The sequence below is a fragment of the Cyrtonyx montezumae genome, unplaced genomic scaffold (assembly GCF_038088225.1).
Source record: "Cyrtonyx montezumae isolate F1298 unplaced genomic scaffold, pur_monq_1.0 scaffold_0, whole genome shotgun sequence".
NCBI classification, from domain to species: Eukaryota; Metazoa; Chordata; class Aves; order Galliformes; family Odontophoridae; genus Cyrtonyx; species Cyrtonyx montezumae.
Window position 1 is genome coordinate 37,130,850 of NW_027071824.1, and position 24,210 is coordinate 37,155,059.

General features: G+C 35.8%; 1 protein-coding gene across 2 annotated transcripts in view; it reads left to right on the forward strand.

Moving 5' to 3' along the window:
- The window catches only part of ZDHHC14 (zinc finger DHHC-type palmitoyltransferase 14), a 101,400-nt gene extending 77,869 nt beyond the window's left edge, over positions 1-23,531 (forward strand). Inside the window, exons 4-9 of one of the 2 annotated variants that reach the window (XM_065732630.1) lie at positions 1,443-1,580; positions 5,372-5,420; positions 9,034-9,136; positions 10,726-10,835; positions 13,848-13,950; positions 22,275-23,531. In XM_065732630.1, the coding sequence (XP_065588702.1) occupies positions 1,443-1,580; positions 5,372-5,420; positions 9,034-9,136; positions 10,726-10,835; positions 13,848-13,950; positions 22,275-22,676 (905 nt within the window). In that variant the 3' untranslated portion in view covers positions 22,677-23,531. The remainder of the gene's footprint in view (positions 1-1,442; positions 1,581-5,371; positions 5,421-9,033; positions 9,137-10,725; positions 10,836-13,847; positions 13,951-22,274) is intronic. The other variant, XM_065732639.1, reaches the window with a different exon arrangement.
- The last annotated feature ends 679 nt before the right edge of the window (positions 23,532-24,210 follow it).

The window sequence follows — 24,210 nt, forward strand, 5'->3', positions numbered from 1 at the left end:
GTTTCATTTTCAGTATTCTTAGTAATCTCTCTAAATCAAAGTGTTCCTGAAGTCTTATCCTAAGAAATTCAACAACTTCACCTTTAGTAGCCCCATTTGAAACAGATATATGTCAGAAACATGTCCAAGCAGCTGTCACATAAAAACATTAAAAAAAAAAAAAAGCCATCAGAGAACTGCAAGTCTGGTGAACTCAGAAATCTGTTTTGCATGCTGTTTTGTTTTGTTTCCCTTAATGGAGATAATCCTAAATACATCCTTCAAGGAAAACCTCTCATGTAGATCTTTAACATAAAACCATAGTTAAAATAAACTGGTATATTTGAACAGATGTGCCTTTTTAACATAGAGCTTAAGGACTTTGAATTTGTAGCTTAACTTTCCAGGGCAGTTCCAAATAGTTTGTTATCATACGTCAGCAGAGGCATGAAAGTCGCTGAAAACAAAACAGGATTTGGATGAGAACTGGAGAGTGAGAGTCAGTCAGCAAGAGAGCATCTGCTGTGTGTTATGAACTTGGATTTGATGCAAAATTGAAAATGCTATCATTATGTGGGTATAATCCCTCCAGTTCCAAAGGGCCATTTAGTTTTCTGACCATTGCTTCATTTTTATTACCCATGTTTTGGGACAAGGAGGTTCCTTGATGACTGGGGACACAGAGCTCACTGGTCCGACTGCTGTTTTCCAGCACAGGGTTTTGCCCCCGGTGTTCTTTGAAACTCTTCTTATCTTCCTGCTCTGACCCCTTCCTGTCCCATCAACACTTAAATCTTTCAGGGAAATAAAGGAAGTGGGATTGGTTTAGTAAAGTATAAACAAATTTTGCAAGGTTGTTTGAATCTTAATGCTTGGAAAATGGGTTGTGTGGATGTTTTTACTGTTTTTGAGTGGTTTTGCGTAGCAGTATCAACTGTAAGTGGGAAAATGAGTGGTCTGGAATGGAAAATACATTGAGTAAAGTGATAAAAGAAAGCGGGAGAGTGTGAATATTCTGTATTGCATAAGGGATGAGATGATACTGGGCATAAAAGTCAGATATGATCATGAGAGATGTAAGTATAAAAACCTCCAATTCTGAGTGCAAACATAATGGGATGAAAATGTATTGTTTTGGAAAAACGTGGCATTAGGTTGGTACTACTCCATCTAACAGTAGGTAAATAAAAGCTTATTGGTCTGACTGCGCGATTTACTGTAACAATGCTGCAAGTTAAACAGGAGCTCTCCTCAGCCATGCTTGAATTTCTTTAGAAGCTGTAAGGTTTCATTAAAAAGTTCCTTTTTCTTTTCTATTTTTTTCCCTTCTAAATAAGAATTTCTCTGGGGCTACTTTGCAAATGCCAGTTGAGTTTTAATACAGTGTTCAGAGAGCTTTTTTCCAAGTAAACAGCATTTTATTAATTGTTTTCCATTTTTTTTTCTTCTGCCTCTCATTTCAGAACGGTTTGATCACCACTGTCCCTGGGTAGGCAACTGTGTGGGGAAAAGAAACTACAGATTTTTTTATATGTTTATTTTATCTCTGTCCTTTCTGACAGTCTTTATATTTGCATTCGTTATCACCCACGTCATTCTTCGTAAGTATGCTGGTGAAATCAGATTACGTATGTAGCCATTTGCTTGAGTTTTTTACATTTAATTTAATCTTTTGATCATTCAGGGTTTGTTTATTTATTTATTTATTTGCCTTTTCTCTGAAGCTTCACAACCCTCAACAGCTCCCATTCTGGTCTCCAGCAGACCCTGGTCATGGTAGTCATTGACTTAGCATTGATTTTACCTTAATACAGTGTTAATTTTCTTGATTTTTATATTTTGTAGGCAGTTTATTGAGAAAGTAGCACATGCGCTGTATGACAAAGTTAGCATCAGTTTCCCAAAGAGCTTTTGTTCTTAGATTTGAGTTATTTTACATTTTTTTGTTTGTTTTACATCTTTCTTGACCCTATTTTTAACGTTACCTTCGTTTGCATAGATGTTCTGCAGATCACTACTTTGTAATGTAGTGAATCAGATGAGATTTGGAATGTGAATATTCATAAGTTTGATTTTTATTTGCATTCTAGATTGGGTTTAAAGAGAAAATATTTTCAAGACTTTTGGGTTGGGTTTTTTTGTTGTTATTTTTTTTTTGTTCCCCAAGCATATAAGAAATTGTGTTAGCTCCTACATGATGGTGATCCAATTTGCGGTGATAAATTATGAGTTATCTTTAAAGAATTCCTGTATATTGTCGAGGTTTTAGATTCATTTTTGTTAGGAACCTTAAAAATGTTTTGCTAATAGTGCTTTGAACAGTACTTCTTCAGTCATTTTGAAATGTGATTTTTAAATCTATTTATGTTCTTTATTGCACTGGAAGTCTGATAGAAGTAATCATTGTAGTTTATAACTCTTTTATAAAGCTAATTTAATAATGGCAATATTTAGAGAATGTTTTACTGGAAAATATGCCAGATTCTTTTCAATTTCCTAAGTTAACTTCAAATGTGCAGGGATGAAAATTTGAAAAACTCCTCTTATTCCTGATTCATTAAAGAGTGGTAAAAGTACTGTGCAGCTGCCTTACAGTTCTGAAATGTAGCATTAGAGCCAGGAGCACTAACTTTGGGGAGTCTGGATTAAGTTGTTCTCACTGCCAGACAAAGTGATTTTAGTACCAGTTGAAAGAGCAGAGGAAAGACATCCTTGTTGGTTTAAAAGGGAGAAGTTACTGTTGGAAATAAAACACTTTCCACTAATATTCAAATCCTCAAAATTGACTTGGGCATGCATGAGCATATACATGCAGAGGGCAGCGGCACATTTTCTGCCATCTTACTTCATTAGAATTCAGTAGTTTAAAATGTGATTGGTCTGACAATATAAAGCTGCTTTTGAAGCTAACCTACCTTTATTTCCCAAAGACATCAAAGCTTTTTTGCAGTTTTCAGCATGTGAATTACCAGTATTATGCCAGTATTTCATTATTTGTGTGTCAAGTAGATTTTCTGGTTTTTAACTTTACAGTGTCCATATCTAATTCTTTGTGAATTAGACAGATATCAGAGAAATTATTTCTGCCTCTGTGTGGCTGAGAAGTGCTACAGCTTTGTGTAGGTGTTACAGATAATGTACGGTGAAATTTTAAATACTGACTTGCCGAAGTGAATCAGATGTTGAGCATTTTCTCATTGTAGAGGTTTATCTGGCTTGGATGAGATAGGAAAAACCTCCCTAATGCTAAAGACTGATCCTCAAAGGCAATGGCAGTAGGTATGAACTGTGAGTAGTTCCTTGATGTTTTATAATATTTAAGCTTCAAGCTCAGCTTTCAATTTTAAGATTTTCTGTACTGTATCTGGAAAGAAGGTCTTCACGAATGTGGCCACTCAACTCTTTACCTACTTTGGTTCTAGAAGCCCTCTATTCATCTTCCTAATAGTTAACAATCAGCCATGTTCTGTTTAGCAGTTACAATCCTTGAGCTGATGCAAACTATTAAGCAGGAGGCTCGGTTGCTTAATCTGAATCTCTGCAATTTGCACGAAGTGATTTGTTATCACACTGAGTGTGTTAACTCACATTCAGTCAGCCTGGATGAAGTCTTTAGACCTGGGGCTACTTTTTTTCTGCAGTGTTTTGAAGGTCATTCATAGATATTTCCACATGTCCTGACAAAATCCTGGATTCCAGAGAAAATCATGCTGGCTTTAGTCAAATCCTGTTCTTAGCCTCTTCCAAAGATGATCCTTGCAGGATTACTGTCCCATCAGCAACACTTCATGTTACATATCCTATATTGGTCTGAGTGCCTTCTGACAACATCCTTTTAAGAAGGGGCTGAGAAGTTTACCAGCAACTTGGAGGCATTTACATATTTTTGAATGAATAAAGATGCATTTAGTAGTTTATCATAATAGGAGTAGGGAAGTTCCTTCTGTAACCTGGTTGATTACATAGGAAACAAATTTATTTTAAAATCTCTCTGTATAAATTCATTTTTAATGTATCTTACAAGCTGCCATTTTTCTAATTTTTGGTGGACCTAAGTGAGGATTAGAAATGAGTTGCAGCAAACTTCTTATTTTCTTGTGGTCTTACTTTTGAGGCATCCCTTTGACATATTTCACTTCCGAGATTAAGAATCTTTGCACATAGTATTAAAGATGATAAAATGAGTTTGTCAAGATTTTCTTCCATCTCCCCATGCTTTTCAGTACTAGTACCCATCTTCATATTTTTTCATCTCCCTTTGAGGTATTTCAGCTGTATGTTGCATTACCTTTCCCTTCTGATATGTTGGGAGCTGCTTGGAAGAGTGTGACGAGCAGTAGGGGGTAAAGGTCACGCCTACCTGCTGCCATTGCCATAAAGGATCCTAAAAACAGTAAGAACATAGGGGGATGTTCCAGTAGCCTTATGCCTTAAATTAAGGTTGAGGCTGTGAGTCTGAAAAGGCTTGGAAACACAAGGTAAGTAACTTTCCATTCTTAATGGTGAACAGTGAAATTGGCCACACAGGTCTCAAGAAACAGTTGTGTGTGTAGAAATATCCACACAGTGTCGTTCCTAAGTTGTTTTAAAGATATATTAATCGGGATTCTTCTATTTTCATACAAACCTTCAGGTGGATTTAGCTAAGGGGAAAATTTCAACCTGATGCATTTTAATATTTTGAATTGCTTGGTAAAATGGAGAAAGCGTGTGTCTTATGTGACACTGTTCCTTTTGACAATTCACTTTTGCATATTTAGTTGCATATTTATCAGCCAATTCCCAAATTGCCCTATTTGATGAATATCTAATCACAGAATCATAGAATGATTATAGAACTGAAGTGGATACCTCTTCATTCATGCATTCTGTTCTGGAGCTCTTTCTGGCTGGTATAACTTCTTATTTTCTCAGAGGCAATTAGCATCCATTAGAAAGACCTTCTATGCAAGTGCAGTAGGAGCAGGATTATAGTCTGGACAGCTTTATTTCCAGAATAAAGTGAGAATTGGGGTTTATGATGTAAATTTTCCATGTCAAGAAGTTGCTTTTGAAAGCTGAATTTCAAAAGAAAGAAGTAACTTTTTTTGTTTGTTTGTTTTACATATTAGGTCTGAAGTGAACAGTGATAGTCAGAAATCTTGTTCAAGGGAAAGTATGCATGCATCAATTTGGTATTACTGAGAAAATATCCTGCAGATGTTATCCCGATAATGTGACCTGAGGATTTTTTTTCCTGATGTTGCTGCTGAGTAACATAATCTCAGATTCATATTATAAAGCTTTATCCTATGATAATTTGATTGCTCTTCAAATACTGCTTGCGCTATGGTGAAAACAGCCTCTAGCCCAATTTCTTACTGAATTGATAATTTGGATTCTGTTCCTACAGGTTCTCAACAAGCAGGGTTCCTCAATGCCCTGAAGGACAGTCCGGCAAGATATCCTTTAATGGAAAAAGGTTTTAGACCTTTTTACACAGTAACGTCTTAGATGTGTATTTGTGTTCTTGTTTTTGTTGGTTATGTATACTTGGGATTTTGTCAATTAATCCTTTCATCACTTCCTGCACAACAGGATTTCTCACTGTATGTTGGAGGTAGGAAAGGGACTAGTCTATTTGGGTTTGTTTGCTTGTTTGTTTCATTCATCCTCTTTTGCAAGCAGTACTCTTTAAACAAAAGGTCTGTAGCTTTCCTGTGTGACAGAAACATGCTCCATTTATTTGTAACAGAATTCATGATTATACCTCGCGTTGTTCCCATGCTGTGGTTTCATTTAAAATATTGAACAGTTCTTCTGCTTTCATAATTGGAATGATCTGAAACGGCCAATTCTTGTCAGGGTAAAAAAAATCAGATATTGAAACAACTGAAGTCATAATCTGTCCCTGAACAGTTCCTAGAAATATTCTTATATCAACTTGCTCTTTTTAAGAGAAGTATTTTCAAGTGTCAACTCTAAAGATACATAAAAATATACGCATGTATATGTGGGGAACCACTACTCCATAAATGTTTCAAGTTGTTTTTACCACTTCAGGTAAACTTTCTGTGTATTTTCTACTCAGTGAGAATGGAAAAGGCTTCCTGATCCTGCCTCAAAGCAGTTTACCTAACAGCAAAGCTGACAGAACTTTCTTATTTCTTTCTTACATTTCTGTATAGACTCTGTTTCTAACTTCTTATGATCTAAATTTCTAAATTCTTAAGATTCATGTCAGAATAAGCAGTTTGCACTTCTGACAAAGCTACTATAAAAATAATTATTTTCCGTACTTGTGTCAGGGAAGCCTCTCCTGGCCACTGTGCATCATAAAGTTTGCTATTTTTGACAGTAGATTAAAAAGCAAAAACTCCCTTCCTGTGTGCTCAGTCATTCGTAGCTATTCATAAAGATGGACTACTCTTTCCTGGTAGTTTTTCCAAGTGTCAAATTATCCATAAACTACAAATACAATTGTCTTTAATGTATGTTAATCATGTAGAGCCGCTGAGCTGCAAAACCACTGTTCAGATTTTCTTTTGATAACAAATAATTTTACAAACCTCAAACAAACTGTTCTCAATAGCACAACAGCAGCTTCCAAACAAAACTATTACAATTATTTTTTACAAAGGATTATTTCAGTTTTTTTTACAAACTGAGAACAGCTTTCAGTTGTCCTTAAATCGGAATGTAATTGACTACACATTTGAGGATCCTTGTGCAGAACAATAGGCTTGCTCATTCATAATCTGCAGTAATAATAGTGCCAATTTGAAAGGTTCTGTCATGTATCTTGTAGAAATAGCCTGGTTTGATAGTGACATGTTGGACAATTTAATAGCTTGGTTGCAATTCATAACAATTAAGGTCTGAATATTTGGGTGTTGCTTTGGGTAGACCCAGTCCATTCAGCCACAGACAACATTGCTACATCTCTATTGCTAATAAATCTTTATGAGATGCTAATACATTATACTTTACTGAAAGAAGATTTTTTTGGTACATTTTGTATTTAACCTAACATAAATCCACCTGCTTTAGAGAACCTTTTGGATCTCAGTTTGGGAAACTGAAGGAAGTCTGAGAAATTTCCCTTTCGATCAGTGTGAGTCATTTTTGCATTTTCACCCTGTGGGGTGTAATCATAGCAAGAAACATTCTGTTATGGGTGTGCTCGGTTATCTGACGAGGTTGCAGTGAGCTTCCCTCTGTTTCAGGACATTTTTGACCTGGTGATGATTCTCCTTGGTGTGTAGAATTCACTGAGCAGTGCTCATCCTCTGTGCAATCCTTAATATTTCAGGCCTCTCAAAGCCCAGTTAGGTGGACATGGATTGTGCCTAATGTTTTCAGCTTGTTTTATACATTTTGAACCCCTTGCTAACAACAGTGTGCTTCCATATCCATTCTTACATACTCTTCTTGCTTTCGCTATGGCTGTTGCACAATCAACTGAGACTAATATCCTGTCTTGTGTTGGTGCAACTCTCCACATTGTTTGAGGAGATAACAGAGCAATTAGGACATGCTGCTCAGCAGTACACTTTGGAGTTTGACTGCTGTTAAGCAGATTGAGTCATGAAGTTCTTTGCTGGTTTTCAAGCCACTTTAAAGTTTTACAGACAAGTTATGTGTTTCTCAGTTGATTTGGTCAGAGCAGACCTGCAATACAAATCTTACTGTTAACTGATTTTAGAATATTTAATTGCAATTACTTATAAGTAATTCTGTCTTTTGTCTAAATGTAATTCTGTCTTAATATCTGCTTTTTCAAGCCTGAGTCTGTGTAATGTTGTTTTTTTCTCTTCTATTGATAGGTTCAATGATAAGGATGTTGTTTGTATCTTTTAAGGTTTTGTTCTTGTTCTAGAATATTTTGAGTTACTGTTGTCTTGGAAACTGACTTCTCTAAACGTTAGCATGCAGTTAGTATACAGATTATTTTTACCCTGTTCTTTTCCAATTGTTATCTTTTTCCCAATCTATTCTATTTTTCTAGGAACCAAAGCCTTTTCTGCTCTTGATTCATGTTCTGTTCATTACTGTTGAGATGTTGCAGAAAATAGCATTCTAGAGATCATGGCTATTGTATGTAAATGAAGCTAAATATAAATTTAAAAACAATAGACAGGAATCCTTCTATAGAAAGTTGCACTTTTTACTTGAGTGTATAGATTTTGTTGTCTTATTGCTGAGATGGTGACTCCTTTAGAGTTAAAGAAGTTATAGAAACGTAGTAACTGTGCAACACTGGGTGCTGACTGACTTTCCTAGAGACTTTATTTCAAACAAGTAAAAGGAGTAAGATATATAAGATTAAAAGTTAGTCTAATATTGTAGGCTGCATTTTAATGTTTATACTAAACTTAGCAAAGTAATTCTATGCTTCTTGCCTACACTGCTCACACTGGGAGAAATTGAAAACATAAAGGTTACTCTTGCACTGCAAAAACGCACAGTTCATGCACTTTTAACCAAAGCAAGGTTGAAGCAGTTCATCAATACATGAATGACTTTAATTAGCCAGCAGTCAATGAACTATGTTCAGGATCAGTAGCAGCAATACAAAGGATGAACACCGACACCTAACATTTAAGAAACGTTAATAAGCACCTACAAGTATTTAAACACCTTTCTGTAATGGAACCTATGGAAGTTTCAGCACTCCTTTCCAGTCTTGATGCCGAGGGGTCCCTTACTTGCACTTACCCTTCTGGAGGTGTGGGTGCTCTTGTCTATGTGTACCTGTGCTGCTCCCTACAATATGTAAGCGAGGAAAGCGCCCGCAGGTTCACATACGTGTATGCTTTGGGTGCGAGTCCACATGCGCTGCACCCCCATGTGGATGCAGACTGCTGACAGTGTTGGGCAAGGAGGGTGGTCTACCTGAACCTTGAGAAAGTTTTCTTTTCTGAGTTTAGTGTTTGTTGGGCCCTTTGAAGTAACCTGAAGATCTCTATGAGTTGTAGAGTGTAAGTTGACTACCCTGAACTTTGTAATTTTAGTTCTCTGTTATGGGATATGTTGTGTTTTTCATTTGCATGTATTTCCTTGACATTCAGTTACTGTGCTGGAAGCTGTGGTGTGCTTTTTTTCCGTATGGTCCATTGTGGGCCTCTCAGGTTTTCACACGTATTTGATCAGCTCCAATCAAACAACAAATGAAGATGTAAGTTCACAGTTTCTACGTACATGTTTTTATATAATTATGAGATGATTAAAATTCATCGCGTATGTTTTTTTTTCTGTAGTTCTTAGAGCAGTCACAGGTGGATAGTTTTGTGAATGCCAAAATAGGAAAGAAGGAATAAAATTGGTCATGCTTGATTTGAAATACCAGAAGAGCTCTTTCGGACCATAGCTGTAGCTTGAAGATGTTCTGGTTACACAGTGTGTCTCTTATGATTTACGCCCATGGGATGTGTGTGTTGAAACAGCAAATTACAGAATAGAGAAGACAAAGGAACAAGTATATTCCATACATATCAATTCAGTAGAAAATTGCAGTCCTAAATACCATTTGACTCAAAAATTTATTGCTGTAAAAGATTTTGGAGTATGATTAATTCTCAAAAAAAAATTTCATCTTTTATCATATTTTTGCTAGTTTCCTTGCCACCCTGAGATCTAAAACCTCTAGTGAGGAGTATGCCATTAACTCAGAGGTCAACTTCCTCATTTCTAGTTGTTCTGCTTTGTGCATGGTTTTCTATTGTTTTGATGTAAAACCATATTTAACTGCATAAAGGCTTTGTGTGTCTTTCACTAACAAGTGAGAGATAGGAAATGATGAAAGGAGAAAATAAAGCTAGTTAGCTAATGTTGGAAAGCATGTTGGAATTTAACAGATATTCTAATAAATGCTCCAAGATTAAAATTAATGTAATTCTCTGTCATACCTTTTTAATAGGTATTTTTTAATATAAAAGTAGTACCTTTGTGATTGTCAAATATATGCTTTGTCATTATTTAAGAAAACAATTACAATTATAAACTGGGAAAACTACTTACAAACCAGGAAAAACTTGAGCAGGCATGGAATGTGCTTCTGTAAGTGTTCGATCTAGAAGCCCTCACATCTTGGATTTCTGAAAGTCAATTAGCAGGGTGTAATTTCTTCTGAAAGCAATTAGCAGCAGTGTAACACAAATTAAAGCACATGTTTTCAGCTGAACACAGTAGGGCATTTACTTAGGTTCTCAAGCACATCACAAACAGAAAAATAAGGTTGCCTAAAAAAAAACCCTTAGTATGGGCTAAAAGGCAGTAATGATTGCAATTGCTTTAATGACTGCAATTGCTTCATAATATTTTAAAGCCATTTTGTGGGCTTTAAGGGGAAATAATGCTATGTGGACAGCTTGGACGTTGCCCAAGAGTATGGGAAACAAGTGCTTTATTGCTGGCTATTATGGTATATTGCAGTTGAACCTCTTCTGTAGAACAGGCCGTAATACCTGTAAAATTCAACTTAGACCATCATGCAATAAAACGTTTAGATGCTGATATTCCTACGGTGATTATATTGTCCTTTGAGATTTCTGACTGTCTAAATCTATGGAAGTAGAGCTTGTGCTTACTTTTAAGTTTGTAGTTTCTAGCTTTCATAATAGCCCAAAGCTGTTAGGGAAGTGCAATCTTGGGATTTCTCTGGTCTGCCTCTGTGAGCAGCATGCTGCTGTTTTGGAAACCCTTAATTTGCCTCAGTCATTTTCTGTATTGTATTACATCTGATGCAATTTGTTCATATCTCTTCAGATTAAAGGATCATGGTCAAATAAAAGAGGTAAAGAAAACTATAATCCATACAGTTATGGCAACATCTTTACTAATTGCTGTGCTGCACTCTGTGGGCCCCTTTCTCCAAGGTAAGAGTATCAAAAGTATTGTTAGTGTATGTGAAGGTACAATGGTGACTGATTGGAAAAATATTCTTTCAGATTTCTTGAGTTTACTCAACAGATAATGTTTTGTTTTACTGTCCTTTAAAAGCACTAATTGAATAGCAAGTTGGTAAACTGTAGTTAAAATAAGTTAGTTACTGGATCCTCTAAAATGTGTAGATTTAAGGTTGATTTCTGAAATGAAAATAGAATTATTATTTGTTCTGTGATTCTTTGCCCACTGCAGTTAGAAATTACTGGCAGTAAAAAAAATTCTTAGTTAATTAGATATTGCATGAGGAAGTTAGTTAAACTCTTACATATCCAACACATGTAGCATAAGTTTAAGAGAGAGAAGTACCTGGATCATTAGTTCTATGACTATTTTGATAAGTTTATTTTATCTCTGGACTCTTTTATTTAAATGGACAACAATTTTTCTTACGCTACTTTTAGCATATACAAAACCAAGAAAATTCTGGTTTCCTTGTGCCAAAATAATTCTAGAGAAAGCTTACTGGTTTAATTTCTGATACTTAAGTATTTCATTTTACAACTCTGCAGTATTAATATTTTCAGGGTTAGATAGAGTTTTTCATCTAAGCTAAGACTAGAGAAAAAATAACTGGCAGCAGGAAGGGCACCATTCTTATCAAACTTCACTGCTCTGTGGTTAGATAGCTGGTCTAATATGTGTACCGTAGTGGCCCAGTTCCACAGTATTAGATGACTTTCATCTTACAGATTAATTTTGTGGCGATACTTTTCTCTTGAAGCTTGTTTGCTTCCTCTGAAATGAGGTAAGAACTGAATCTGAACTATTAAGAGTAAATGAGTTGATAGATCAGTGGCTAAGGTATTTCCCTAGATGTGGCATTTCTGTCTTTGCTCTTATGAAAACCAAAAACTCTTCCGCAGAGCAATTGGAGGTCAGCAGCAGAGGCTGGTATCTTTTCCTTAGAAAAGAGTATGACTTCCTTGTTCTAGGTTAACACTGTAATCCCTGTGTGGGAAAGAATAATCTCGCCTTTGCTTCTTGACTCTGGCAATGGTACTTGAGGCCAGCTTTTTAATCCTGCTGTTTTGTTTGTCATAGAAAAAATTGATGCCTTGCTTCCAAGTCTTTTGTCTGACCCCATGTGAAAATAAGTATTAAAACCGTATAATGTTTCTCAGTATTTGAAGTAGGTACTTGAATGGATACAATTAGCCATATACAATAGATCAGACTGGCAGTGACTCTTGTGTTTTTACAGAGCTTCTGGGTTTATTCCTGGAATTCCATATACTAACATAATTTATTGAGATGGTGAAGTAAATGCATAGTATCTGCAGGGAGGTAGTTTGTGACTGATTAAAAATTTACTCACTTCAAAATGTAACTTAAAGCCTTCCATTTTTTGTACTCTCTTTCTGGTCAAACAGAGGAATCAAAGAATCTTAACATTCTGTTTCAGAACAGGATTGCTTTGAAATATTTAATCTCAGCTGCAACACAAGTCACTAGATATTCAGATTTAATTTTCCTTAAATTCCAGTAAGATGCCTTACTAGCAGTTGCAGCTTAAAATTCAAAATGGAATGTAGAGTAAGTTAATAACTGAAACATTTCTCACTCCCATTAAAGATAGAGTTTCTCATTTTAAACCCATGCTATAAAACCCAGAATACATTTTACATGCCCTCAGCAGTAACTTTCAAATCTTAATTTGATTCATGGCTGTCAACAGAGGTCTAATTAGAATTCTGATATAATACATCACATGCTTTTTTCAAGCAGCTGACTTTTGAAGGTGTGTTTTCCACAAGACAGAAATCCATCTGAAATTAAAATCTAAGTGTTGTGAGTGTACTTTAAAAATCTGTTCTGCATAGCTTTGTGAGGAGATCTTAAACTGTTTTATGCATGGTGGAAGCATCGTTGACTTTTGGGAGAGGAAGTACCTTATCTTTTTCTATGCATGTGCTTATATTTTAAATTTGAGGCTATCTTGACTTAGTGGGGATTTAGAAGCCCCATAAATCAGCAAATAAAACTAGTTCTATGCTGTCTCTAGCTCTTAGGTTTTTTAAGGCATTCCTGTCCTTTAGCAGCAGGAGCTAAAATACCTGTGGTTAAAATTTGATGTCCTGTCAGATTGCTTTGTTGATGGTTTTTTTTTGGCAGAGGCCAGAAGGAAATTAATTTTTTTTAGCATTCTTGACTTGTCAAACTTGTGACTTTCTAGATGAGGAGAAACACCATTAATGTCACAGGATAATAACATTTTCATCTAAGACTTTAAAATATATTAAAAAAAAGTGTGAAAATATAATTGAAACTAATTTAAAAACAAGCAACAACATCAACGAAAAAAAGAATAGAAGCATAAGCTGTTGAAAACTTGTTGTTTTGTGTGGAAATAAGATCTAATATACATGTAGATTATAGTATTACACTCTTTATGTTCAGCTTTTTATATGATTATTAACTAGCAGAACCAAAATAGGGAATAGAATTCTCAAACTGAGGGTAAAAGCGTGTATGGAATTTCAGCAAAATCTTTAACTGTGTCAGGTGATTCCAGTTATTGTTCTTTAGTCTGGACCTGAGCTTTAATTTAAAGGTGTAAAAATGGAATAGCAAAAGGCTCCTTGAAATAGATTCTGATTCAAAGTGTGCTGTTGAGTTTGTAATTTGGTTTCACACCTGTTGTTTAAAATGCTTATTTTCTTGGTACTGGTCATCTCTCACTCAGCTTTTAAATCTTTTGTCCCTGTTAAGCCTTCAGAAAAGTAGCAGTACAAAATACTATATGGAAGGTGGTATTACAAGGAAGCAGTAACTCACTGATAGTTAGAAATGAAGTCTTGCACTTAGTTTAAAAAGCAACATTTGAAGATACTGGTAATGCATTAATGTCTATTGACTGCTATAAAATTTCCTTTTGTTTAGAGGAGGTAATTATTGGTCAGAAGTATTTCTAACTCTTTTTCTTTATTCTGATTATTCCATAGCTTAATTGACAGAAGAGGATTTATACAACCAGATACGCCGCAATTAGCAGGACCATCAAATGGCATTACTATGTATGGGGCCACACAATCTCAGAGCAACATGGTAGGAATCATCCCATAGTGTTGTTCATCAAGATTCCTGTGAATGTTTTCCTTCTCCACTTTCATGTGAACTAATCAAGTAATAACTAACTGGATACAGCTGACACTTTGGGTGGAATGACTTATTTATTAACAGTAAAGAAAGAAAAAACACTGTATGTTTCACATAGTGTGATAGTTAATGCTCGTGGATTTTGAAAAAGAGGCTTTTCTTCTCTGTTGGTTTATTGAATATACTGGTGTTTTGGCTTGTACTGCTGAGATGTGCTATGTTTTGAACTGGAATATTCAAGTATTGTGGACTTGCTCTGATTGTTATTTGATATAGCACTTTCTGTGTTTTGTTTCCTTCTTTGCTTGTATGCTGCAGTTTTGCATAGACTAATACATTTTAAAAAGCAAAGATGAACAAAGGAGTTTGCAGGGGACAAGTATAATGAAGGAAGAGCAGGAGGACAGTGAACTTCCAATGAACAAAATATGGCAACTGGATTGTTACAACAAAACTTTAAAACATCTTTTGAAACTGTGCCAATAGTTTTTACTGCTTTTTTGTTGTTGTTTTTGTTTTTGTTTTTTGCTGGTAGCAATGACTATCATAATGGAAGATAGGATTTCCAGTGCCAAGAAGAAAAGAATAACTCAGAGATCTTTTTCCAAAGGCAAGCATCTTACATATGTGCCTGTTTTAGAATTGTTTTCCACATACCTTGAATTTTAAGATTTTCTCGAAGAAGCCATATGTTATGTACTCTCTGCCAACAAAGAGGCCACAAAACCTTCCAGCATAACTCTCCTCAAACAGTTTAGTTCTAGCGTTGCTGATAAACTGGTATAAAATTATTGCTCGTTTCTGTGCTTTTTCTACTTATTATTTTGTGTACTAAGTGGAGAATTAGTTGTTCTCCTTTATGAAAAAAATGTTTGAATTTTCTGTGAGATTCAGTTGTGCAGAACAAGGTAGGGCTCCATGCAAATTTTACTCAAAAAAATTTAACCCTGAAAAGGAGTTGTTAAAAGAGGGAAAAGAAAGGGAAACTCAGAGATAGCCCAGGTTCTTTTAGGGATTACCCAAAGTTTCTGACTTAGTCAAGATGTTTCTTATTTATGATCATAAGCCCTGAAAAGGTTTGTTGCATTAAACCATCATAACATTATAGGAATTAAAATCTCATTGTAAGAAGACATTGTATGAAATGTTAATGAGCAAGTTAATTTGATAGAAGATAGGCCAAATTTGTCTGCAGAAATGGAAATACCTGTTATAGTACTACTTTAAGTCAAACAGGTAGCTGTTATGACTTTCAAGTGTAATATCTGTAAACACACATATTCAGTTCTTCAAGGATTTGAACTGCTCAGATCCTAGAACATCGCAATATTTGAGTCAGGACAGGTTTACGTTCCTTAACAGTTAGCAAAGTCACTTTGAAATGTACAGCTTTCATTCCTGAAGATGGTCTCACAGAAGAAGCTTTAAATATGTAACAGAGTCATATTTTATATGGAGGAATCTCTTTGAGACACCGATGCCATTTTATCTCAGGGTATTATTCCTGGTCTGTATCCACAAGCAGTTGGGTTCTAATGGTAGTTGGCTATTAGCATTAAATTTTTTCTGGTGTTTTGCTGCAAGCTTTTAAAGATCTGCTTTGTTTCCGTTTCTCTAGCACTGTTTCCCTTTCTCTATTCATAGTCTTTCTTGAATTATTTGAAGCATAAGAAATTATAAATTCATTTCCTTCTTGGAGCAATGCAGTGGAATATAACTTCTTAACTGTTTGTGTTTCATGTTTCCCTTTTACTGCATTCTAAAGTAGGAGACCTTGAACCTATCTTTGTTCTTCTCTCTCCTACTTCATATCTCATAAAGCAAGAAAACCAGTTTTCTGAATTCAAAGATCTCATCCACATAATGCAAGCTTTAAAATACATAAATTTTAATTTCCCTTACCACTAGCTTAGTTGTTTTCAGCCATTCTAATTGGTTTCAAGATTTTCAATTCCAGTTTAAATATAACAGGATTAATCAAGTAAAACTTCATAGTTGTGTTTAAAACTTTTCCAGTGAAGTGACTTGTAATGCTTTTCCCAGCTGTGTATAACCAGTCTCTTTCATCCCAGTACGCAGTCTTAATTTCCTCAGAAGTTTGGGGGCAGCAGTGCTGGGAACACCAACCACTTACTTGGTCTCCAAAAAAAGACCAATGTGGTTTTTGAATGAAAGGCAGTGGAGTACGCTTTATGGTAGAGGACAAACAAGGCACTTGACGTTACATTTACTTTTGGGAAGGAATCGCTACAGAATTCTCTAGAATTCCTTTTACTCAGAATTCAGAAGTAAACATCAGAATTTCCTTTGGTGATTGAAGTTTTCAGTAATGGACTGGCTCAAGCCCAAGACTGCAGTGGACGTGGAACAGGAGAAGGAAAGTCTTTGTGGAAGAGAAGACATTCCTTTTACCACTCACTGACAAAGGTTGTGCAGTACGTGGAATATTATTCTGTCTTCCCTTCTGGAACGTTGCATACCTCTTGGGGAAAAAGGGCAGAGGCCTACTTTTGGAGCTGAGGCAGGTAGGCCTCAAGAGTGTCTGTTTTGAAGTGTGTGTGTCTGAAACTGCAGCTTGTATTAATATACTTTCAGAGAAGGAGAAATATAATGATATTCCTTGACTTAAAATCATATGTAGATCATACTTGTAGTCCATAAATACTGTTTAAATGAGCAGAGTTTTAGCCATTTTTATATCACCAGAGATAATTACACTATTTCAGCAAGTTAACTCTGACTCTAGGAAATCAGTTGTCAGAAGTCTGAAGTGTGTTCTAGTACACTTCTATAGTAAGACTCCTTGATATTTTTTTCGAGAATTCGTTACATCTTATGTCTCTATTGAATCTCAAATTCTAGATGTTATACTAAATCCACAGAATGTGCTAAAATGTCTCATGTCAACTGATATTTAAGAAAGATTTTAATGAACATTTTCTCTCACTCTTTTACTCTCTCCCCTCATTCCATCCCCTCCCTCAGATCTTTTACCCACTGACTGGTACCTTTATAAATAGAATTCTTTTGCCTCATGCAGCTAGCCTCTGGACATTTTTTAAATCTCTCTAAGATGCTTAGTGTTACATTTTGCTTTCATTCATTCTAATGCATCTCCTAGCAGAGATCATAGTTTCTGCATTTAAGTTAAAAAAACAAATATAAATCTACATTTAAACTTGACAGACATTTGTTTCCAGTGCAATACATTATCCCTTATTCAGGATACCATCTATAGGGTGCTGTTTTTGTATTTAAAAGCTTCTGTGGTTATTTTGCCTTTGAGACATTGAATATTTCATGTAAGATTTGCCCTGTTTTTGCTATTGACTTTATTTGCCACAATCTCAGGAAGTCAGAGGTTTTGTTATCATCAGTGCTTCGAAGGCCCATACTGTGATTTATTTTTATTTTTTAGGGCTTTATATAAAAAAGAGCTTTTTTTCCTGTTTTTTCCTTACTTCCTGCCTTATGTTAGTAAGGTATGAAGCTATATTTACTTTTCTGAAGGCCAGTACCATGTATATTATTATTTTCTGAAACATTCCCAGTGCTTTTGATATCTTTTTCAATATAATTTTAAATTAATCTGGTGAATTTATTAGCCAGTTTAATAATCTTATCCATGTGACAGGCATGCTTGCTTGGAGCTAATGATGTGTAGAGCCAATATTTCCATAGTATTTCCCTATTAGCATCTTACTGCTAATTATTTTTACAAGCTCTTCATTAGTTTCATTGCCCAGGTATTTCTTTTCTCATTCTAAAGAGGTGGAGGGGTTGTGTGAAATGCAGCATCTTAACCATTATGAAATCATAATTTTCCATGTCCTTTCTTTCCTTTTCCATTGTAAGGTTTACTTTCTTTGTATTGTGGAAAAAGTCTTAATTTGTAAATCATCAGCTACTGTTACCTGAATCTGTTCTTCTGCAGTATTTAGCTTTATCTTAAAAGCCTGAGTTGATTCTTGGGTTTTGATTCAGGTTTTTTGTCTTTTTCAGTAGTCCTTTGTAAAGAAACAGAATCCATCTCGTTCCATGGAATATGCTGTGTTTACTTTTACTGTTACATCTTCTCTAATGCCTTACTGAAGTGCTAGATTTTACTTCTGTCTGCCTTTGTATCAGGACAGGTTCATTTCATAAAGAAATGCACATATGCTCCAGCATTCCAGGTATCCATCTGTCAATGCTTAGGTAGCTGCTTGTTTGCAAGACTCCCTTTATATCCAATTCTCCCTTTCCTCAATGCAAGTTCAGTGGTTAAAGGGTTTGTTTTCTCTTCTATTACAGTGCATATGCAACTTATGATTACCTGTGAAATATGCAGCAAGTCCTCTCCTGAACGTTTATAGCAGTATTTCTGGTACTGATTTGCAAACAGGGTTACAGTTGATTCAGGGAATGTTTACTCTGACTTGCCCCATTGTTCTTTCCCCCTTGCTTTTCATATTCTCATTATTAGAGGTAAATATTTCTACCATGGCAACACAAAGATCAGCAAGGATTGGGGCTCCACTTTGCTTGGAGTTTTACAGATGTGTTCCCTTGAATATTTACTCTAGTACTGTGGTTTTTTCAGGGCCTCAGACAGAACTTAGGGATCTTACCTAGTCATCGTTACTGCAGCCTAGCAGAGCAGTATCACAGTGCACAGACTAGACTTCTTTCACTGGTTTTGCTCCTGGACATCCCACAGTATGTTTTAACCACTCTTGGGCATTCAGTCTGCAAGAAGCAGCTGTTAACTAGTCTTGTAAAGTAAAATCCCCGGAAAAGAGGAGCAGCTTTACTTCAGAGCTGTTTCTCTCCACTGACCAATCTGTTGCACTACACTTCTTGTTAGTGGAGCTGTCTGTTGTCTGCTGGCCTTGTGGCTCAGCTGCTACAGTACCGTGGTGCTGGGTGTGAAATCCTTCAGCCCTTCTGAACAATTAGGCAGCTCCATCCCACAGTTCTGTACTCATCCATCATATCTATATAATACGGTATTTCAGCATCTTTTCTGTTACTGCCTAGCAGTGGCATTCAGTGTTGTCAGATGTCTGAACCTTCTGTACTTCAATCAGAGATGCTCAGATAATTCAACCTTTTTTTCCTTCACCTTTGAGGACTGTAAAAATTCTTTAATGTTACTGGAGTTAGAACAATTTTAACCAAGTTCATTTTAAATTCAAAGTAATTTATCTCCGCATTGGCACCAGAAATGTGAAAGCAACACTGCCATGTACAAGAGCTTTGTTAATGTGTATGTTTTATGTAGCTTAGAAAAAAAAGCTGATTTTCTAGAGAAAATTAAGACTGTTCTTTCCAGCAAAGTTGTTTGTATGTATTTGTGAAATAAACTCAGAATTTTAGATCGTCTAACTTGCTTTGGTTAGTGCCTCTTAATGTAAAAATAAATAGTGATGGCTGAAATTTTCTATGCATATATATATATATTGAAATTCTGTACTTGTAGAATTTATTAAACTTTTCTTGCCTTTGGAATATGCTGTTCCTCTGAAACAGTGGAAACTGCAAGTAGAAAATAAAATCAGTAGATCTGAAGTAAGAAGGTAGTGGTGGAATAATTTCTACAGTATATTTTTAACTGTTTAGATTTCAGAGCTTGGATTCTTTTTTTCTTGTGACTTCGAGCTGGTAGACCTTTTCCCCATAGATTTCATTTAGTTAAGAATCAAATACTGAATCCAGTGGAAAAAAACACACCAGCCCTATAAACGAATCTGATTTCTCTGTTTAGTTTACTATTAGTCTGCTGGTATAGTATGTGCTGCTTATGGTTTTGAGAGCTTCATGTAGCCCATCTACCTTAGATGCCTTTGAAAGCCGATCGTGGCCTTTTGTTTCACATGAGATATTACATGATAATTGCTGTTCATTTAGAAAAATATATAGAGCGGAAAAAAAAAACCAAACCTGAAACTGTGTGTCTGAGTAGAATCAGAGGCTTTAGGGAAGTCATAAGTGCATGGAAAATTAAGAGCTGGACGGCACCTGAAAGGATTTTATAACATTCTGTTTAATGGAGCTTTATGGTGCTGCTCTATCTTTTCAGTGTTGATTCAATTGAGATGTGGTAGAGTTCAGTAAAAAGAAAATTAATCCAGGCCATACAAAGATTTCAAGCAAATTACCTCCAGCTATTTTAAGACTGTAAACTTGTAATAAAATAAGCCTGCTGCTAGAATTGTTTGTTTTCAGTCAACCCAATGGTTATAGGCACTCCTTCATTTAACGTGCTTCTTAGTTACTGCTTTTTCAGATAAGATTTTTCAGAGATGTTGGGTTTTTTTGACCTTTCTGAAGTTTTAAAAGTTGGCTAACAGATTTTTAAGGTCTACATAGAAAGGTTGGTTCAAGAGCTAGAGTTTCATTTAAATGCGTAGAAGTACATAATGGTGTATTGATCGCATTATTCACAGTGCATTAGTAATTGAAAGCATGACTTCAAAAAGTGCCGAACAATTTTCTCCTTAGAAAGGTACTTATACAAGATTTTGGCTTTAAGCCTATGAATAATTCTTCTGAAATTATTTGGGACTACTGAAAATGTTCAGCAGGAGATGTTCATCATTTTGTAGCGAAAAGAATGCCTGCAATTTGTACGAACTCTGTTTATATAATGGCCAGCTCATTTGTCTTTCTGAAACATTAAGTATTGGGTAGTGTAAAGATCAGACTTCTGCAAGTCAAAAAGTTTTTTGTTTCAGTGTTCTGAACTACCTAGCTGTGTTTAAAATATTGGCTTACCTACTGAGACAAAGTAGTCAGCTTGCATGCTTTTTGAATACAATGGCATGTGCATTCAACATCCGTAGCATCAGAGGAACCAATCATGGTAATGGTTTTCATCATATACTAGAGGAAGCAAAAGTCCTTCTTGTGAGTTCACATCATTGTGTATTGCTGCAGTGTCAGTAACAGTGGTCAGGACTGGAAATATCTTGAACAGATGCTGGATTTGTAATCGCTTTCAGTAATTTGATGTAGGTGGAAGAAGTCAGTCATAAAGTAGAACATCTCGCTTTAACAGAATCCTTTAATTAACAATAAACAGGCATGTCTTACCTCAGGGGATGGAGATTATATATATGTATGTATATATATATAAACTTGCTTCCAAATTTTCTTTACTGCATTGAATTTATAGTGGTATTAATTGACTGTAGCATTTCTCTTGCACAGCAGAACAGCAGTGGAGCAAATGTATCAAACAGGATTTTGAAGATCTGCAGATGTTTTAAGTGATGAATAATGCATTTTGTCTTTAGCAGCTCTCAAAATCATTCCAGTTAGTGTTAAAGAAACTTAATTTGGTACTAGCCCCTTAGTGAGCTGAAACACCCACCTGTCTTGTCATCTCAAGGAATGAATGACAATTTTATGTCAACAGTGTTTTAGAGTGATGCCGTGCCGAAAGCATTCCTAGTAATATTCACTGAACTTAATTGGATTTATATAATGCTGAATTTGTCTCACTATTGAAAGTGAAAGTGCTTGCCAGAAAACTTGTTTGCTAGCTTGATTCTTTGTATTATCAAAATTAAATTGATCAAGAAACAGCCTAAAAATTGTGGAAGCTGTTTTTTCATGTCAGTTATATAGACAGTGCTGCCTTATTTGCACACATCTTCTACAATAAGAATACATTTATTAAATTGGAAAATAGTGTGATCGCAGAGGCAATGCTGATGCCTGTGCTTACATAAAATCATCTTCAGCATCAAAAAAAGTCTGTGGCACCTTAGTTCTTACTCGTAAAGACCAATAAAGGACTTGGCTACTGTTTATGAATGTGGAATAGCATTTGAATTTTGCCTTTGGGCTTCTGTGAACTGCCATGCACTGCCACCTACTAAAGGGTAAAATGAGTAGAGTGGAAGTGATGTACCTGCCTGCATGTGTCACCTCCAGCCAGGCAGGTTTTGAGTGTTCTGTGCAGTGAGCTGCACAAGTACTGTTCAGCTTCTGGTTTGCTTTCTGGTCTAAGCAAAGTATTACAGGACATAGAAAATACTATTTTGGAGGTAACAAAAGCCTTTATGTGAACAGTGGAAATATTTATGATAATAATATACTTTTATAATAATCCAAAGCCCTGACTTAGTTACGCATGCAGTGGGATTTTTGGATGGCTAACCATGGAATGATACTAATGTCTCTCTTTTTTTCTCTTCACATCCCATCCTTTCCCATACTGTTTGTCCATATTCTTTTTTTTTTATCTTTTTGTTTGCCTTATAATTTGACACCTTTCCGTTCTACAGTGTGACCAAGATCAGTGCATTCAGAGCACTAAATTCGTTTTGCAGGCTGCTGCCACACCCCTACTACAGAGTGAGCCCAGCATAACTAGTGAAGAGCTACCTTTACCAGGAAAGACTTCTATCAGTGGGCCTTGTGCAGCTCTAACTCTAGGGCAACCAACACCACCATCTTCCATGCCAAATCTCACATCAGACACAGGTTTGACAGACATGATACCCTTGAAAGAGGAACACGAAGGTCATCAGTTTCTTACTCCTGAAGAAGCACCTTCACCCCCTGGGATGCTGCCAAGTGGAAGTCCTATTACACACAGCCATACAATGCACGTCCTGAGTCTAGCCAGCCAGGATTCTTTGCATGAAGACTCAGTACGTGGTCTCGTGAAGCTTAGCTCAGTTTGAACAGCTTTGAACATTGCACCGTTTCTCGGTGTCTATACAAATCTTTACTTAACAGGAATGACAACGCAGTACCACTGTAAGACTTTGTAACATGGCTATAATGGAAACTTTATTGCATAATGGAGTCTACTAAAAAATAAAAAACAGCTTTTTTTTCAGTGGATCTATGGCATTTTTTTGAGCAGGTTGTTAATGGCTATGCTTTGGTGGTGACTGCATCTCTTTTTTAAGAAAAACCAGAAGCGGTCAATATTCTTGTTTACTGCAGTTTGGGTACAAGTTGGAATTCAGCCTGTAACAAAGACCGTGTTCAGTTCAAAAGAGACATTCTTGGATGTAAGCGTCATGCTCTGTGTTCTATGCTCTTGTAATACACACTTGTTAAGGCTTACCACACCTGTGGCCAGAATGATCTGCACTTACATGTTATGCTACTAATATTTGAGATAGAAAAATTACCATTCCGTTTGTTAATCAAAACAAAAAACAAAACAAAAAAAAACCTACAGATCTGGATTTGCATGCCACGCTACAGTATGTGTTACGGTGGTGTTGGTATTAAGAGAAAGTGCTGCTTTTTTATTTGTGACTTTCAAAGTGCTGTTTCGTTTAAAGACAGTGCAACAAACAAATAAATGGACTATATTATTTTTTTCAATTTATTAAAGTTTATTTTATTTTTTTTCAGTGGTGCCTAGAAGATGGAGAGTTACCAATTTGACCATGTTGCATATCATTTAACCTTCTGTTTTAAGTGTTTAGAATGAGATATTGTGTTGTGCCATACTACAAGATTCTTCCACTCCCTAATGTGATACAGTTACCTGTGGACCTCCAATAAAATAACATCCTCTATTTCTTGGGCACGTGTACAGTTATCCTTGTACAGATTTTCTGGGGAAAGATGGGAAGATCATGATTTATTGATATAGTTTGTAAAGGATTCAACTGGAATATGTTTACTTAATGAAACCAGAGCTATGGAGGAAAAGCTGCTTGTAATAAGTTTTGCTTCATCATTTTATGGCTTTGCTTGAGATCTGTATTTGTTCCCACCGCAAGCCTGTATTTGGAAATGGAGGAGTTTCTGTCTGCTTGGACTGCAATTCTATGTTCCTTAAGTGGCTAAAGGGTGAGAGGCTTTGATTCAAGACAGAGACAGCTTAGCAAAGTGATCTTACACTGTAGCTACCTCCTGGCCATTGTGCTTCAATTGTTTTGTTCTCTAGTATTTGCAATGGAAGTATTGATTTCAGGCCATAGTTTTTGTTGGGGTTTTTTTGTTTGTTTTGTTTTGTTTGTTTGTTTAAGTAAAGCACAGTTAAAAGATTAAGAATTTGTTTTGATGATGGCTGAACACAACTTTCACAACAGTTTTATATAAAAATGATGGCTGATTGGCTTTAATACTGTATTGCCATGCTTTTCAGGACATGGGACCTGAATTCTTCTTTTCCCCTGACAAACTGATTTCAGAATGTAGTTTATCTGATGCAACTATGGCATTAAATTGTTCTCTAGTTCAGAAATGTGA